This window comes from Pristiophorus japonicus, chromosome 6 (assembly GCF_044704955.1).
Source record: "Pristiophorus japonicus isolate sPriJap1 chromosome 6, sPriJap1.hap1, whole genome shotgun sequence".
In the NCBI taxonomy this organism is placed as follows: domain Eukaryota; kingdom Metazoa; phylum Chordata; class Chondrichthyes; family Pristiophoridae; genus Pristiophorus; species Pristiophorus japonicus.
Genome location: NC_091982.1, coordinates 179,040,709 through 179,059,034, shown reverse-complemented (window position 1 = coordinate 179,059,034; position 18,326 = coordinate 179,040,709). Strand labels below are relative to the sequence as shown.

The 18,326-nt window shown below is 40.0% G+C and overlaps 1 protein-coding gene across 1 annotated transcript in view; it reads right to left on the bottom strand.

Annotated features, from left to right (window-relative positions):
• Positions 1–18,326, bottom strand: part of psmd2 (proteasome 26S subunit ubiquitin receptor, non-ATPase 2) — a 117,368-nt gene that overhangs the window by 17,999 nt on the left and 81,043 nt on the right. The window contains exons 9-16 of the mRNA XM_070883442.1: positions 17,687–17,833; positions 17,504–17,610; positions 14,146–14,273; positions 11,410–11,497; positions 8,281–8,443; positions 4,572–4,673; positions 2,341–2,486; positions 1,389–1,472 (exon numbers count right to left, since the gene is read on the bottom strand). Coding sequence (XP_070739543.1) covers positions 1,389–1,472; positions 2,341–2,486; positions 4,572–4,673; positions 8,281–8,443; positions 11,410–11,497; positions 14,146–14,273; positions 17,504–17,610; positions 17,687–17,833 — 965 coding nt within the window. The remainder of the gene's footprint in view (positions 1–1,388; positions 1,473–2,340; positions 2,487–4,571; positions 4,674–8,280; positions 8,444–11,409; positions 11,498–14,145; positions 14,274–17,503; positions 17,611–17,686; positions 17,834–18,326) is intronic.

The window sequence follows — 18,326 nt, the reverse complement described above, 5'->3', positions numbered from 1 at the left end:
CTAATTTGTAACCTGCGCCTGATTTTTTAATGTGTAGAACAGGTTTTTTCAGTTCTACAAAAATCTTCACTTGCTCCATTCTACTTTAGTTTGGAGTACGTTTTCACTGTGGAAACTTTCAAATCAGGCGTCAGTAGCCAGACACGCCCCCTTTTGAAGAAAAAATTCTGTTCCAAAGTAGAACTGTTCTACCTGACTAGAACTGCAGAAAAAAAAATGTGGAGAATTGCGATTTCTAAGATAGTCCGTTCTCCACCAGTTGCTCCTAAAAATCAGGCGCAAATCATGTGGAAATTTGGGCCCTACAAGTGGAAATGGTTAGGGATGCTGTGTCGTGGAAGGAGAGATGACCAAAGGCTTGATGGAAAAAGGCTAATTTTGAAAAGGAGATCTTGGCTCTAGAAAAGATACAGAGAAGGACAACGATGATGATCCCTGGCCTAAGGGCATTGAGCTCTCCTGAGTTTGTGTCTGGATTTGAATTTACAGGAGAGCTGCAGACTGAGGAGATTTGATTCAGGTCTTCAAAATTACTAACATATAGATAGATTAACTGATAGAACTAGGGACTATCCATTTGAATTCAGAGAGCAGGGAGTGAGGTTGGATGCGTGAAAGTCTTTTTTTCTCCTCAGAGGGCGATTGACGTGCGGAATTGTATTCCAGAGGTAGCAGTGAATCATTCGAGAGAGCGTTATGCTTCTTTATGTAAAACTACATGATCATGGCATAAGGAAAATAAGATTTTGGGTAATAACCAACAGGTTTGGAGCCTTCTGGGGCTTGCCTGTTTACCTTTGATGGATCAGACAGGATTTTTAAGCAGAGGTTATGAATTATCAAAGGTCTCAGTTCTTTTTTTTTGCCTCTCCTAGGAGGCGGGGAAATGGGACAAGTGCATATGGGCCAGACAGCCTTTCTTGTCGTGGAACATAATGTTTAATAGAGCAGAGAAAAAGTGTCGTAGCAGCATGTAGAGAGGGAATGCCAGAGAGTGGAGTCAACAAAGCTGAAGGGACAAAGGGTACACAAAAGGGTCGGGTTAGAATTCCAAAGAGTGTGGGAGGAGAATTAAGATTGGAGGGAGTTGCAGAGATAGGGTGAGCAAGGTCATGGAGGGATTTGAAATTATTGCATGTCTCAACAGGTTTTAGGAAGGGCAAGTCCCAAGAACATCAAATTGTTTAACTACCAGTACAACAGAAATATACAGTTCTGTTCAATATTTGACTGTAGCAAGGCCATTTCTCCTTTTAAGCTATGCTAATATGTGAATAGCAATCATGGTACTATAACTACAACTTCAAAACGACAAGTAGTTGCTGGGACCCCAAGACAATATAATTTTGAAAAACTGTATTTTTCAAGCTTTTCATTATAGAACTTACCAGGTGTCCAAATGTACGCAGAGCCATTTCTGCTCCAATCTCTTCTCCCATGGCAATTAAAGCAATACCGAGCACTGCTACCCCCTAAAAATTACAAATCATAACTAAACAAATTCCTTTTGTTTTTGGTTGTTACCCGTTACTGGTTATTAAGGCTATTATAATGTAAAGTTTACCACAATACTTGCAAATATTACATTTTTCCATTTAATTACTTTAATCTCTAAATAGGATAATAAAATTTTAAAATGAACTTGCGTAGTTAGAATCAAAATTTTCCAAAAAAATAATCTTTTTGGAGTATGTATTCATATTGGAGTAACACATGCCCTGAACCAAATTAAGATTGGGAAACTCATCATTTTTGGCCATAACTTCAGATGCTAACGAGCATTTGCATGGACATCTTATTTAGAAAGCCATCTTCACTTCTGGTCTTATGTGAGGTAGTCTCATACTTCAGGGGGGCAATTAATAGAAAGATTTGTTCTCAAAAATTAACCGTAACAAATTATTTGAGTTTTTCTTAGTAGACATTTCTGTTAGTAGATAGTCCACATAAATTAAGTTAATAAAAACAACAAGAAAAATATCCAATTTACAGTTTTGTACCTCCTGAGGTTCAGTAACTTAAAGACTTTTAAAAGAAAAAGTGCAGAAAGGTTCCCTTGCTTTTATTTCAATTGGACCCATTCCATTTAGAAATGATTAAAAAATGGGTAGTTATAAACAAACTACTTGGCTACAAAATATAAACAGTCGTATTTCCTAAATTCTACACATGTAAAAAATGAAACTAATGGAAATCATTTGGCAATTTCCCATTTCAACACAAATACTGAGTCTTTCATAAACAGTGGATTTTCACCATGCAACGGTAAATATTAGCCATTAGATGTTTAGTTATTTTTCCAGTTAAATTTCCAATATTTTCTGCTACTTTGCATCATACCTGATGTGCTCCCATATCTGCTGCATTCTCTTTTTTGTCTTTGTCTTTATCTTTCTTTTTGTCTTTATCATCTTCTTTCTCTTTTGAATCATAGTGCTCGCTGCAAATATGGAGTAACTGCTGGACTTTCAGTACATTACCAGAACCTGGAGAATTATAAATGCGATAAAAGAAATAAAAATACAGCCTGCAAATCTATCAAATTCTTCAATTCCTTTTTCAAATATCTGAAAATGACTTTGTTTTCCTCCTTTGTTCCAGTCTTGCAACACACATCTCCACCAAAAAGCAGCCAGGAGATCTGCTCTCAGGCCTATGATTGGTTAATTATCGGGAATTCTTTAGCTTCAGCATGGGCTGGGGTAACTCAGTCTACTAATTATTGTTTTTTTCTGCGGGAAAGCATTTGATTGCATTCTTATGAATATTGAAATTAGCAAGTTAGTGTACTTAATTGCAGTAGTGAAACCAATCCACAACACGTTTTTTATGCCATTTCCTTTTTGAAGTAAGGGGACTGGATTTTCCTGTTCCATACTGCCCAATCAGGCAGCATAGCATAGAGAAGGAAGGGATATGGGTCCCTACTGTTGGATTCCTGCCTGGCCAGTGCCACCAGCAATCTTTGTAATCTCTCCACCCTCAAGCTGGGAGGTCGGCTGCCTGCCACATTGCATTTAAGTGACAGTGGTGGTGGAGGGGCAGGAAACTGGGCGATTTTCTTGCCTATAGTCTCAAGTGCTACTGACACGATGGACCACCAGGAGAGGGTTACTGGGAAGTATAGTGAACAGTGTGGAGGAGTGTGATAGACTCCAGGAAGACAGACAGGCTGGTGAAATGGGCAGACACAGGGCAGGTGAAATTTAACGTTAAAGAGTGTGACGTGATATATTTTGGTAGAATGAGGAAAAGACATATAAACTAAATGATACAATCCTAAAGAGACCTGGGGGTATGTGTGCATAAATCGTTGAAGATGGCAAGGCAGGTTGTGAAAGCAGTTAAAAAGGCTTACGGGATCCTAGGCTTCATAAATAAATAGAGGTATAGAGTACAAAAGTGTGGAAATTATGATGAACCTGTATAAAACATTGGTTCAGACCCAACTGGAGTACTGTGCCCAATTCTGGGCCCCACACTTCAGGAAGGATGTGAAGGCCTTAAAGGTGGTTCAGAATAGATTTACGAGAATTATTCCAGGAATGAGGGACTTCAGTTACATTGATGGGCTGGAGAAGCTGGGGTTGTTCTCCTTGGAGCAGAGAAGATTTGATAGATATGTTCAAAATCATGAGGGGTCAGGACAGAGTAGAGAGAAACTGTTCCCATTTGCAGAAGGGTCGAGAATCAAAGGACACAGATTTATGATGATTGGTAAAAGAACCAAAGGCAATGTAAGAAAAAACATTTTTACGCAGCGAGTGGTTGGGATCTGGAATGCACTGCCTGAAAAGGTGGTGGAGGCAGACTCAATCTTATCTTTCAAAAGGGAGTTGGATAAGTATCTGAAGGAAAAAAATTGCAGGGCTACAGGGAAAGGGCAGGGGAGTGGGACTAGCCGAGTCTCGGCACGGGCTCGACAGGCTGAATGGCCTTCTTCCATGCTGTAATTGTTCTATGATACACCCTGGGGTAGTGGTGGGCATCCAACTATGGCCATTGCTGGAGTGGGAGGGCCCTGTAGTGAGCACCTATTCTTCTCTACAGGCCCTTAACTTCAGTTGGATGACCATGGATCAGTCTTTTCTTCCAATGAAGAGAATAAAGGCTGCTTGTGCCCCTTTTAATGTTGGTTCCTCCCTTTTCTGGTGCTGCAGTGGAAGTTCTGCATGAGTAATGAGTCACGGTCCAGGAAGATGGGCTGGGATCGCGCTGGGGACAGCACGCTGGGAGATAATCCATCCTTTTGTCTCAATACTATGATAAAGGCATTAAGAATTGTGTCTGGATAAACCCTGCAGGTTTGCTACTAATTACAGAACAGAAACCTTTAAATAAACTTAGAATGGATATGTATAGAAAACTCCATTGTACAAAGTTGAGTGAGATCAAACCACAAAGTTAGAATTAGAAGAATGCAGAACAATGCTGTTTATTCTATTCTCACAAATAGAATGCTGTTCATTCTATTCTATGCTGTCTGATGGACAAAAATATATTACGCAAGGTGTACCCCATTTTAGCCTGAAAGGATGGCATTCAAATTACATTTATATAACCATACTAACCTGCGTAGGCACAGACATCTACCAAAGTATTGGCAAAACTGCGGAAAGGCTCAGAAACCACTTCTAGGGCGGCCAAAATAGCCTCAATGGCCTCACCTTTTCCTGTGAACCACAAAAACATCAATTACTTTGCAGATAGTGCTAACTTTATGTTGAAGCATGTAGTATGCATGGATTTTATATATACACAAAAGGACTAAAATGGCTATTCTGGAATTACAATGGAAATCACAAAGAAAAATCACATGCAGTAAATCTGAATGCTGGAATACACAGCAGGTTAATCAGCATTTTAAAAGGGAAAGTTGTATGTATTGGGTGAGAACCTTGATTAGACCTCAATGAAAGAGTTCAGAGACATAGAAATACACAGGACTTGCAACACAGAAACAGGCTATTTGGCCCAATCAGTCCATGCCACCATTTATCCTCCACGTGAGCAAATAATTCTAATCACATTTATCCACCCAGTTGCCATATCCCTTTACCCCTCCCCCTTTCCTTCATTCATTTATCCAATCTAATCGTGATTGTTGATAGTTTCTGCCTCAATCCTTAAACCTGGAATGAATTCCACAGCCTCACAAACTCTGTGTAAAGAAGTTTCTCTCACTGTTTCCAAATCTCTTACTTTTAATCTTGTATTTACGGTCCCTCATTCTAGATTTAAAGTACTAGAAAGTCTGCTTCTATCTATCCTTTGATAATTGTAAACATTTCTATTATATCACCCCATAATATGTTGTTCTAATGTAAACAGCCCCAATTTTCATATCCTCATACCAGGTAGCATCCCATATCCCTTAATTTTCTTTAATAATAGAAATAGAAATTTACAGCGAAGGAGGCCATTTCGGCCCATCATGTCCACACCAGCTGACAAAGAGCCACACGACCCTTGGTCAGCAGCCCTGAAGGTTACATATAAACCTATGAACACTGACAAAGGCAAAGAGCACCCAGCCCAACCAGTCCTCCTCACACAACTGTGACACACTTTATACTGAAACATTCTGCGCTCCACCCCAACCGGAGCCATGTGATCTCCTGGGAGAGGCAAAAATTAGATAAAAACCCAGGCCAATTTAGGGAGAAAAAAATCTGTGAAAATTCCTCTCCGACCCATCCAGGCGATCGAAACTAGTCCAGGAGATCACCCTAGCCGTATTCTATTCCCTGCAGTACTTATTATATCTGCGCCATCCAACAAAAGGTTATCCAGTCTAATCCCAATTATCAGCTCTAGATCCATAACCCTACAAGTTACTGCATTTTAAGTGCCCATCCAACATCTCTTAAAAGTGGTGAGGCTTTCTGCATCCATCACTCTTCCAGGCAGCGAATTCCAGATTCCCACAACCCTCTGTGCAAAGAAGCCCCCCCCCCCCCCCCCCCAAATTCCCTCTAAACCTTCCACCAATCACCTTAAAACTATGCCCCCTCGTAATAGACCCCTCCACCAATGGAAATAGGCCCTTACTATCCACTATGTCCAGGTCCCTCAATATTTTGTACACCTCAATAAGGTCTCCTCTCAACCTCCTCTGTTCCAATCAGAACAAACCCAGCCTATCCAATCTGTCCTCATAACTAAGATTCTCCAGTCCAGGCAGCATCCTAGTAAATCTCCTCTGCACCCTCTCTAGTGCAATCGCGTCCTTCCTATAATAGTGGCAAGAACTGCACGCAGTACTCCAGCTGTGGCCTAACCAAAGTATTATACAATTTAAGCATAATCGCCCTGCTCTTATATTCTATGCCTTGGCCACTAAAGACAAGCATTCCGTATGCCTTTTTAACCACCTTATCCACCTCGCCTACTTTCAGGGATCTGTGGACAAGCACTCCAAGGTCCCTTTGTTCATCTACATTATTAAGTGGCCTACCGCTTAACGTGTATACCCTTTCCTTATTAGCCCTCCCAAAGTGCATCACCTCACACTTCTCTGAATTAAATTCCATTTGCCACTGCTCTGCCCACCTGACCAGTAGATTGATATCCTCCAGCAGCCCATGACTCACCCACCTTGGTTCTATATCCTTTGCCTACAAAAATCTATCAATCTCAGTTTTGAAATTTTCAACTGACTTAGCCTCAATGGTATTTTGGGGTCAGAAAGTTCCAGATTTCCATTACCATTTGTGTGGAGAAGTACTTTCTGACAACGTCCCTGAACAGCCGAGCTCTAATTTAAGGTTATTCATAAGAAATAGGAGCTGAAGTAGGACAATTTCTCCCATGTGGTATCCTGTCAAAGGCTTTTCTAAAGTCTAAGTATACCACATCCATTGGAGTCAATCATCGATCATGGCTGTTACCTGCTCAAAGAATTGTGAGAGGTTTAGCAAGCATGATTATTCTTTTTGAAATCTGTGCTGGCTATTTATAATTATTTTCTCTGTCTAGATATATAGTAATTTCATCCTTAAAGATTGTAAAATCTTCCATACCACAGATGTTAAGATAACTGGCCTATAATTACCCAGATTAGCTCCATCTCTCTTTTTAAAAATGGGCTCTACATTGACCACTCCAGTCATCCACTACACACCCACATTCAACAGTGCCCTGAAATACAATTTCTAAGGCCTCTGTTATTTCTTCCTATATTTTCGTCTAAATTCTTATAGGCATGCTGTCAGGTTTCAATGCTGCATCATCCTTCAACTTAACTACCTTCTTTAAAATTTTCCTTTTATCTGTCATAATGTTGCTCCACTCGCGCTTAACCAATTCAGGATTCACCTTTTCGCCGATATCCTTCTCTTCAGTAAAGACTCAGTAAAGAAGTACCTCTTAAATGCCACCACCAATTTTATCTATAAATTGACAATCTCTCCAGATCTCATCTTGCCTTTAACAATTCTCCTTTTACTAATATACTCGTAAAATACTTCACTTTGTTTTTTTTGAAAACTTCTCATACATCCTCTTAGCTTTCTTTATCCCACCATTAACTTTTTTTGTTATTTTAATTTTCCTTTAGTTTTTTTCATTAATTCTTATTAGCCCTCTTCAATTTTAATTGGTTTCTAAATCTCTATTTTCCATTGCATCCCAACTAGTAGGTTTGTTCTTTAAAATTAATACATATTCTGTAACTTTTGCAATCTCTAAAAAAAAAATCCCACTATTGCGCTATTGTCTTGTGTGCCAAATTCTAATTTCACCTTGCACGAAAACAAGAGCAAAGCTCAGTGATTTTATGAAAGTGACTAACTTAAGCGCAATAATTTCCCCCGATTTTTCCCCCCTCTTCTGAAGTTGGTAACATAAGCTGAGATAAGCACTGGGATTTCTTCAGCACTGCTAAAATTATTCTCCTGCAAGCATCTCCATCATGGGAGGCATCCTATTCTAAACCATTATCTCACTTAGAAATGGTTAATGGATAGCAATCAGGAACAAAAACTGACTTTTCCCTCCTTAGCCCAGGGATACCAAAGCCAACTGTTGCTCTAGTTGAGATCAAACTAATCTGAAACCTTATTGATCAGTTATTTAAAACCTGAAATGAAATGCAACACAAGTGACTGCATGTATACAGCATTTAACTCATGTGTTGCCAAGGCCAGATCTCCAGTAAATTTGCAAAGCTTTTGAGACATTCTGAACAAAACAGCAGAAATTAAAAGTATTAAAGAAAATAATTAAAAGCAAGACATTTAATAAAACTAGCAATGGTTTTGCTGAAATATTTATTCTTACCCAAATGGTTGAGACCTAGGCCTAATGGTAGCCACCTGGCATAAGTGTCCTTCAGCTCCTGCTCAGATTTGTCCATTATAATTTCTAAGATGGTGGAGGTGACTTCTCCGTTGCATGAGCCCACTGCAATCATACCACATGCCAGAGCAGTCACACCTATCACCTGGAGGTTAAATTTGAAACCAATCAATTCGACAACTGCTAAAAACATATGAGTTAGCACATAGTTGAATTGCAATAAAGGGCAGCAGCTAAAGAACCTACTTTCAATAATACAAGTTGTATATAACAGGTAAGCATTTCATTTAATGCAATATTATTAGGACCCATGTGCATATTATTTGCAACAGGTGGTCATTTGCTGTAACGCCTCCCCCCCCCGAATCTCTATCTTCAGTTAGGAGGGAAAATCCAGGTCACTCCAACCACCTATTAAAAAAGGCATTCAAGAAATTTCCTCTACCCGCAACCAGATCAAACCTAAATATCAGTCAAGACAAGAATTTAAAGCTGGATCCCTTATCTGGGTCAACTGGCCAATACCACATAACTGTAGTTACGATGCAGGACTACATCAAATGCATAAAGTTAATCATAGGACTACTAAGCTATTAAAAAACAGAGCCTGGGGGGAAGAAATGGGTGGCACAGTATGTTGGCACATTACTTTTTCACTTTAAATTTAAAATCGGAACCTAGCAGACAAAGACAGATTACAGGATGCCTACTATTTGACACAAATTGACAATCTCATTCAGGGGTTGTGATGTTGGTTGGAGTGGTGCAAGAAGTTGTGCTTTTTAAAAAAGAAACAAAAGGTTGGGTTGAAGCTTCAACATTTGACTTATGTTAAAGCTTCTTTGGGAATTCTTGATGCAAACAATGGGTGCCAAAAGCAAGTGTGTTCTGTTCCATATAATTAATATTGGCAACCTGGAGTTCAAAATTTAAACAAAATAATAAATTTAGAAATAAATATTTTCAGTCTTTAGTTCTGTAAATATACTTGCACCATTTAATGTTAATACACAGAATTTTAAACAGATCAAAAACTACAATTTAGAGTTAGATTTCGTCAACTACTTGTGGTGACCAATTTAATGATTGACATTTTTGGTTTACATCATTCTACAGGTACAACCTCCGAAATCCAGAAACTGAGACCGAGGCCATTCCGGTTTTTCTGGATTTCGGAACAGAAATCCGACATCCCGACTCCGGAAACCCCTGGGCCTCCTCTTGATGCAGGAAAATCAATTATTGCAGGAGCTTCGGCAGACCAGCGTAAGTTTTCAACACTTTGAAACTCTATCCTTTTGTAGAGAAACATTAAGTGACAGCCACACAGTTCCCAGTGAAGACGACCTCATGATAAGGGTGGGAATTGTCCGCACATTCAAATGAGTGCCCCTTGCCAGTGGTGTAAATCCCAAGTTTGAAAGTGTACTATCAAGTTTTTTTATTTATACAAGTGTGGTATAAAAACTTCTCTCGTTTCTGCTGAAAGTGCGGATTCACGTTGGAGAATGGTTCCACGGATGCAGAGCAGCATTTTTATGTGCGGTCACATTAACTGGCATCCTTCTGTACTGTAAACCTTGCACTTTTTAATGACTTGCGCTTTTTAATTACTTATTTAAAGTAATATTCAGGGTTCAGTTTATCTGTACCATTTACTGCTTTATCTGTCCGTTATTCAGAACATATTTCTGGAATATGACGTCAACTCGTGCGATCTGCACAATGTCTGGTTTTCGGAACATTCCAGTTTTTATAACGCCGGATTTCGGAAGCTCTGCCTGTAATTTAACCTCTATTGCCAAAAGCAGAATGATACCAAATCATAGAACACAAATGAGCAGCACACATGCTGACAGAGTGATTCATTTTATTTATTTGGCATGTATCTAACTAATGAAGAAATAGCAACATTTGTTCCTATTATTCGATTTAAAGCACACAGATTTACAACTACAAAATAAAGTTGAGTGGCTTCACTTTTAAAATTGTACTAGTTTAAATGTTTTTCTATAGCCAAAGCCAAATTAATGTGTATTCCTGCACTGCTTAAGCTACACATTTCTGAGGACTTTCAAAGTGTTGTACATGACAGCAATTTTGCTATTTCTATGGTTTTAATTTTATCAGGAAAAGTAACATTTCTAAAAAGCAATTTATTCATTAAATAGTATATTATTTACTATGCAGCAACTTTGTTGGAATCATAAACCCTCCTGCTGTTGAAAACAAAACACAAAAATATTTGTTTTCTTATTTGCATTTCTGTGCAGTTTTTAAGTGGGAGTTGTCCATTACCCAAAGCCTATTTATCTTTTCCCTATGCTTTATTATTCCAGTCCATTCTTCCTTGCTTTTTGAATTGTTCCTCTAATTTGCTTTATTGTACATCTTCACAAATTTAATTGTCTACATATTATGTACTTCTATTTGTTCTGGCTTAGACAACTTATGCATTACCTTGTTATAAAACAAAAAAAAAACAAATTTGAGAAACAAATATATAACAAAGCATCAGAGCCCAATGTCATAAAAGCATACTAATTTCATTGTATAATTTTAAAATAAATTTAAAGAATCAAATACAGATAAGGGAGGCCAGTCAATTCATCTAGCTCATCGTTCCATGGCAACTTGACATCAGCCATCACAGCCTCTAACTGACTACTGAAAGATTGAAGTTTTTGCCTTCACTATCCTATCTAGAAAACTATTCCAAGTATAAATAGCTCTGTGGTCATCCAGAATTCAACTTTTTATACCTCAAATCATTGAATCTGACAGCACAGATGGCGACTATTCGGCACATCAGGTCTATGCTGGCTTTTTGAAAGAGATATCCTATTAGTACCACAGCCCTGCTCTTTCCTCATAGCTCTGCAAATGTTTCCCTCAAAACAAAAAATACGAAAAATAAAGAACATGTATGGCAACATCTGGAAAGAAAAAAAGCTTTTTCTCTGGAGGTTACTTTAAGTAGCAATTGATGAAGATTATAAACAAGGATCTCAAGCTATGTCTTCTATTCAAGTGTCAACTAATGTGCTGCATACTTTCAAAATTTTCTGCTTTAATTCAGATTTTCAACATTGACAATTTCTCTTTTCATACCTCCATGCTGGATTTAGAGTCTCGCGTCACAGGAAGAAGCAGAGCAAGGACGTCTTCCCGATTAGACCCTGCATAAGCAAGCCCAAGTCTGCCAACCAAAAAGTTTAAGAAGTTACAAAAACTATATACAGGTGTTAGGTCCCAAATCAGGAAACCTCGGGACCGAGGCTGCTCAGCATATTTCCGGATTTTGGAACGTCTTTGCCTGGGCCGAGGGAGGTAGGTAAAGGGTGGGGGTCGGTCGGGCCGCCAAAGGTCTGGGGGGTGGTGGGAGAGAAACGAACAAACAAGAGAGAGAGACACAAACAAGAGAGAGAGAGAGAGAGAGAGAGAGAGAAACGAGAGAGAGAGAGAGAGAGAAACGAGAGAGAGAGAGAGAGAGAAACGAGAGAGAGAGAGAGAGAGAAACGAGAGAGAGAGAGAGAGAGAAACGAGAGAGAGAGAGAGAGAGAAACGAGAGAGAGAGAGAGAGAGAAACGAGAGAGAGAGAGAGAGAGAAACGAGAGAGAGAGAGAGAGAGAAACGAGAGAGAGAGAGAGAAACGAGAGAGAGAGAGAGAAACGAGAGAGAGAGAGAGAAACGAGAGAGAGAGAGAAACGAGAGAGAGAGAGAAACGAGAGAGAGAGAGAAACGAGAGAGAGAGAGAAACGAGAGAGAGAGAGAAACGAGAGAGAGAGAGAAACGAGAGAGAGAGAAACGAGAGAGAGAGAAACGAGAGAGAGAGAAACGAGAGAGAAACGAGAGAGAGAGAAACGAGAGAGAGAGAAACGAGAGAGAGAGAGAGAAACGAGAGAGATAGAGAAACGAGAGAGATAGAGAGAAAAACGAGGAGAGAAACGAGAGAGAGAGAGAGAAACGAGAGAGAGAGAGAGAAACGAGAGAGAGAGAGAGAGAAACGAGAGAGAGAGAGAAACGAGAGAGAGAGAGAGAAACGAGAGAGAGAGAGAGAAACGAGAGAGAGAGAGAGAAACGAGAGAGAGAGAAACGAGAGAGAGAAACGAGAGAGAGAGAAACGAGAGAGAGAGAAACGAGAGAGAGAGAAACGAGAGAGAGAGAGAAACGAGAGAGAGAAAGAAACGAGAGAGAGAAAGAAACGAGAGAGAGAAAGAAACGAGAGAGAGAAAGAAACGAGAGAGAGAAAGAAACGAGAGAGAGAGAAACGAGAGAGAGAGAAACGAGAAAAGAGAAAGCGAAACGAGAGAGAGGGAGAGGGAGAGGGAGAGGGAGAGGGAGAGGGAGAGGGAGAGGGAGAGGGAGAGGGAGAGGGAGGAGAGGGAGGTTAGGCCACCGGAGATTGGGGTTGTTGGTTGGGCTGAGGCAGGGCGTGGGGTGGTGGTGGTGGAGGAGGAGAGAGGTTGGGTCGGGGGCGGGTGGAAGGAAGCCAGGGGGAGGCCGGGCGGACGGAAGGAAGCCGGGGGGAGACCGGGCGAAAGGAAGCCAGGGGGAGGCTGGGCGGACGGACAGAAGCCAGGGGGAGGTCGGAAAGCCGGGGGAGGCTGGATTTCGAAATATTTTCTGATTTCCTGACGACCCCGCCACGGATTGGCCCGGTGCCCGGAACTCTGGATTTTGGATGTCGCACCTGTACGATTATCAGAAAATGGAAAAACTGCGCACACCTTACTAGTTTTAAATCTATCTGTACATTCTACAGTTTTTTATATTTCTCCAATAAACATCTAGAGTTGACATTTATAAAAGTTAAAAATATACTGAGAAACCCTGTATATGTTAGAATTCTTCATTCTACAATCCATCCTTACAGGCAAGTGATTTTTAAAATGAAGATGTTGCAGTATGTGTATTTACAGAAAGTATGTTCCCCATTAATCCTTACGGTGGCTTGGACAAGAGAACTTGTCTAATCACAATCAGGATGTTAGCACCGCAAACAAGATAATGAATCCTGCGGTAGCACTTACTGGCTTGATGTGTAAAGAATGACCTCATTATGTCTAGAATTCCAAACATTCAGCTGGCTAGAAAACCAGCCAATTTCTCCAATAAACATTTTGCAGCAAGGGGACAATTTTTCTAATGTGGGTCCCATCTCTAAAAGATGATAGGAAAAGTATTTTAAATTTAACAAATTAAAGAAAAGGCACAGAATAGAATGTTAAAAGTGAAGTAAAATGAGAAAAATAGGAGAAAGGAAGTGGAAGTGAAAAGTTTAATTTTCTGCAGTTATTGCAATAAAACAAATATTTGATACACAATATTGCTTTAAAAATGTTAATTTCAGGAACGCAGAGCTGAATAATTAAAAATAAATCTTACTCTATGAGACTGGAATATACGTGGTTCATGGAAATTCTAGTCTCCTAGGACCAGCAATGTACATTTGTAATCATCTGACATTTATACTTTATTATTTCTGATTTTAATTTCCCTGCTGTCACTTCCTTATTTTATAAAGCTTTTGGTTGGGGATACCATATCGTACCACTAAACAACTGATTCAGTTTGTGGCTTACGATTTTATATTAAATAGCATTTTTCCATTATGTTCTTTTCTTATAAAGGAAATACATGCATACAAACAGAGCTCATTCATTAGAACTGATATGTCATTTCATTTCTCAACGCAGGTCCAGAATAACTTATTTCCTAATCCAGTACATTTGAAACATCTGTTGGACATGCACTACATCACTAAATGGCAATCAAGACTATTTAGATGGCTAATTTACTTGATTAAATAATTATTTTCTTTGTTCAAATGAAGACAATGCTCACCCAAAAATGGCTCCAATTCTCATTGTATTACTGCTGTGTAGGACATAGTCTGAGAGAAGAGCAAGAGCTGGATCGCACTCATTCCGGACACCAGAATTTACAATACCGCAAGCAAGCAAGGCACCAGACTGGAATAGAGGAAAATTATGATTAGCAGTTTGATCAAATGGATACACATTATAAAAACTGCCGTAAACATATTCACTCGGGAGTTGTACTTTTTCTGAGCATTGCTTGTTAAAGGAGAACATTGCAATTCAGTCTGAATAAAGTTCCTGGAAAAACTATTACATAACTTAAAGTATTAGCATCATGTCATCTCTGGTAGCCATCGAATTAAATTACATTTGAAATATTTGACTTGAAACGATACTATTGGACAAATCTTGTTCAGCAGGTGTTTTAAACCAAAACAATGGGCCAGAGTTTGCAGTAGGTATGGTGGTGTACTAAATGCCGTCATACCACCTTTGAAAGGGCCTGCAAGATCAGGATTTCCACATGCCCTAAATTAACGCACACATTGACAGATCATTCGCACGGCCAAAGAAAAACCAATTGCTGGCGCAGAATTTGCCCACCAACTGCCCAGGGAAAATTTTTACGGTTGATGCAAACAGGCCCAGGGCTGGTTTGCATCAGTGTAAGTTGATACCTCAGGCATGTTTTAACCATTTCCATCTTGGAAATTGGATAGTTTAATTGTATTAAATGAGTTTTTGTTTCTGCAAAGATTGGAGTTTTAATGGTGTTGATATTTATCAGCAAAACTAATTTTTTACTAACAGAACTAAGATGTAGGGAAGTTGGTGGAATAAAGCTAATTAGGAATTAAATTCCAATCCTGTAAATTGTAATTAATTTGATTACGGGATTCCCTTTTGAAATGATGTAAAATCTGATTCTGTTTCCTGATTGGAGAACATGTCCCATGTGATCCCAGATACGCTTCCGCACAGGCTGCACCCTGCGATCCCTGGGCTATTACGTTGCCATCCAGCATGCAGCGTCAGAGCACAAGTTAATGCAGGAGGGCCATTAGGTAGGTATGTCAGCATACTCTGGAGGTACACCACGGACCGCAATTTTTGGGCCATTATTTCTATCTGATATCAGTTGAATGCAACAGACTCGAAAACTGATCTTAAAAGAAACTTGTTCCAGAATGGTCTGATTAAAAAAATAACCTAGGTCGATCTCTGCATCTGCATCAAAAAGTGCATTAGGATCCAACGTTAAAAAAACATTTTAACTGCCACACCATTAAAATATTCAACCTGGCATTTCTGCTCATGCATTTTTTTCCAAAAGCATGAAATAGACAATACACAACAGGAGCAATATTTTAGGGCCAAAATAATGTTTTTATCCTAATAATCTGAAAAAAATTAGCAGCACATGTAATTGTTGGCAAAGTGTTTATAAGCAGTTGATGGAAACAAGAGTTAATTTAAGAAATTAAAGCACTGGCCTTTATTTCAACCAGCAGCTGCAATATTTTGCTTTTGTTTTGCCTTTATTTCAAACTGTGTTTTAGAAATACTCACTTTATTCACTACAAATTTCAAATTATGTACACGTAATGCCTTTCTAATCAAAAAATGAACTGGGAGAAAAATACAACCTCCTACATTGGCCCCAAGTTTCCACACGCTACAAAACGGGTGCCCCTCCGAGCTGGGTGGCCGGTTTTCGCGCCGAAAACAGCGCCTGGAAAAAAACGCGCGATTCTGGAGCGCCCTGCAGCTCCATGGCAGCTTGGCGCGGAGCCTACCACTCGCGCCGATTTTGTAAGTGGGAGGGGGCGGGTACCATTTAAATTAGTTTTTTTCGTGCCGGCAACGCTGCGCGTACGCGTTGGAGCATTCGCGCACGCAGAGTGTGAAGGAAACATTGGCACTCGGACATTTTTGTAGTTCTTTGTAGCTGTTTAATTTTTGAACATTTTTTAATAAAAGCACATTGCCATCAGCACATCAGCACTGAGGCTTCTTGCAGCAGTGAGAAGGCTGCAGGAAGCCTCAGAAGTTGAGGCAGCCGTTTCCCGACGGCCTCCCCCCGCTGCCGTCGGGAATGGCTGCCTCAACTTCTTGAGGCTTCCTGCAGCCTTCTCACTGCCTCCTCCCCGCCCCCCCCCGCCGTCGGGAACGGCTGCCTCCTCCACCCGCTGCGGGCGGTCGGTCGGGCCCTCAGTCCCTCCCCCCGTCCCCTGCCGTCGGGAACGGCTGCCTCCTCCTCCCTGCCTCTCCCCCCCCCGCTGCAGTCGGTCGGGCCCTCCCTCCCGTCCGTTCGCGGGAACAACGCCACACTGCTGAGCTGACTTTAAGGCTTCCACCTCAAGTGGAAGGCTGCACAAATGCCTGCTTACTGCCCTTCCCTCCCTCCCGTTCGCTGGAACGACGCCACACCGCTGAGCTGACTGAACCTGCCTGAAGCACTTTCACACAGGTAGGAAGATGGTTTATTTAATCTTTTCTTTGCTTATAAATGTTTATTCAGGTTGAATTTATTTGTATATTTGTATAAGTATAAATAAGGATTTATTGTAGAATTTAATGACTTCCCTTCCCCCCCCCCTCCCCCCCCACCTCGTTCTGGACGCCTAATTTGTAACCTGCGCCTGATTTTTTAATGTGTAGAACAGGTTTTTTCAGTTCTACAAAAATCTTCACTTGCTCCATTCTACTTTAGTTTGGAGTACGTTTTCACTGTGGAAACTTTCAAATCAGGCGTCAGTGGCCGGACACGCCCCCTTTTGAAGAAAAAATTCTGTTCCAAAGTGAAACTGTTCTAACTGACTAGAACTGCAGAAAAAAAAATGTGGAGAATTGCGATTTCTAAGATAGTCCGTTCTCCACCAGTTGCTCCTAAAAATCAGGAGCAAATCATGTGGAAACTTGGGGCCATAGTAACAACTTACAAATAGTATCTGGGATAGACAATGCAATGTTTACAAGGCATAAAATATTTAGGACATAATATATACAGATACATGATATGGATCTTTACTAGATATATATAAATTGTTCCAAAGAACTGGGAAGGAATACACAAGAGCAGTTTTCCCCAATCTAAAATGGTGGGCCTAAAAACTAGGAATGTTAACAAATGTCTGGGAAATAAATAATTCAATTCGCAGCAAAATCACTGTACTAGAATAGAATCAACATTACTGGAAAAAATTGGTTCAATTCCTTTTCTTCTGGCACAATAATCAATCAGTCTACCTCCTTTTCAAAACATTCCAACTAGGAAATGTCAGTACATAGTGAAGTAATGTTTGTGAACTAGCAAACTACTGTATCTGCCCTATCTAAACTTGTCAAATTAGGTTAAGCATACGAAATACATGACACACCTTAATATAGTCTTCTGAAGAGTACAAATACTTGTCAATTTGTGTCAAACCACCATCAACATCCCAGAGTAGGATCATCCCCAACGAAGCTGCAGCACTTAGCATGCCTAGTAACGAAAATAAATCAATTAACCAGCCAATACATTACATATAGCATGTTAACAGCTTTCAGGAGATACTCACCATGGTCTTTGTTTTTGTATAGCCATTTATTACCATCTTCTGTCAACAGTTTATCTTGTCCAAATGCAGCATTCACAAAACCGTTAACAAATGAAGAAGCAAGGTTCATGCGAGCAGAATCAATCTGGGAACCAGTGCTACCAAAACCTGTAAAGTAAGAATAAACTTATACAGCTAACCATTCCATAGATTTTGAGAATATCCTAACTCTAAAATAGTTTGGTCTCCAATGTGAGCTGAGACTGACTGACTGTCAGTCGTTCCAGGCAATCGGCACGCACACACACTCAAAACACGTGACCTCCCCTTATCCGGAAATATTCCTCATTCAGAACAGGCCAGATCCCGAGGGTTCCAGATAAGGGAGGTTCAACCTGTACTTTAATTTCTAAACAGCGTACTTAAAATATTACTAAATGTAAAATTTAGTTTTAGACCTTTTTCTTCTGAAGAACATTGCAATACTCATACTACAGATCACTAATAATGCATTAGCATTTTGTAACAAAAAGATCCTAAATATTGCAATATTTTGCCCTTTTACTGCATCCCCCTAGCTTTTCTTCCATCTCAAGGAGCCAGCAGTTGATGTACTACTATTCCACAGTGGTGACCTTCTAGCACTTTGCTCAAATGTACA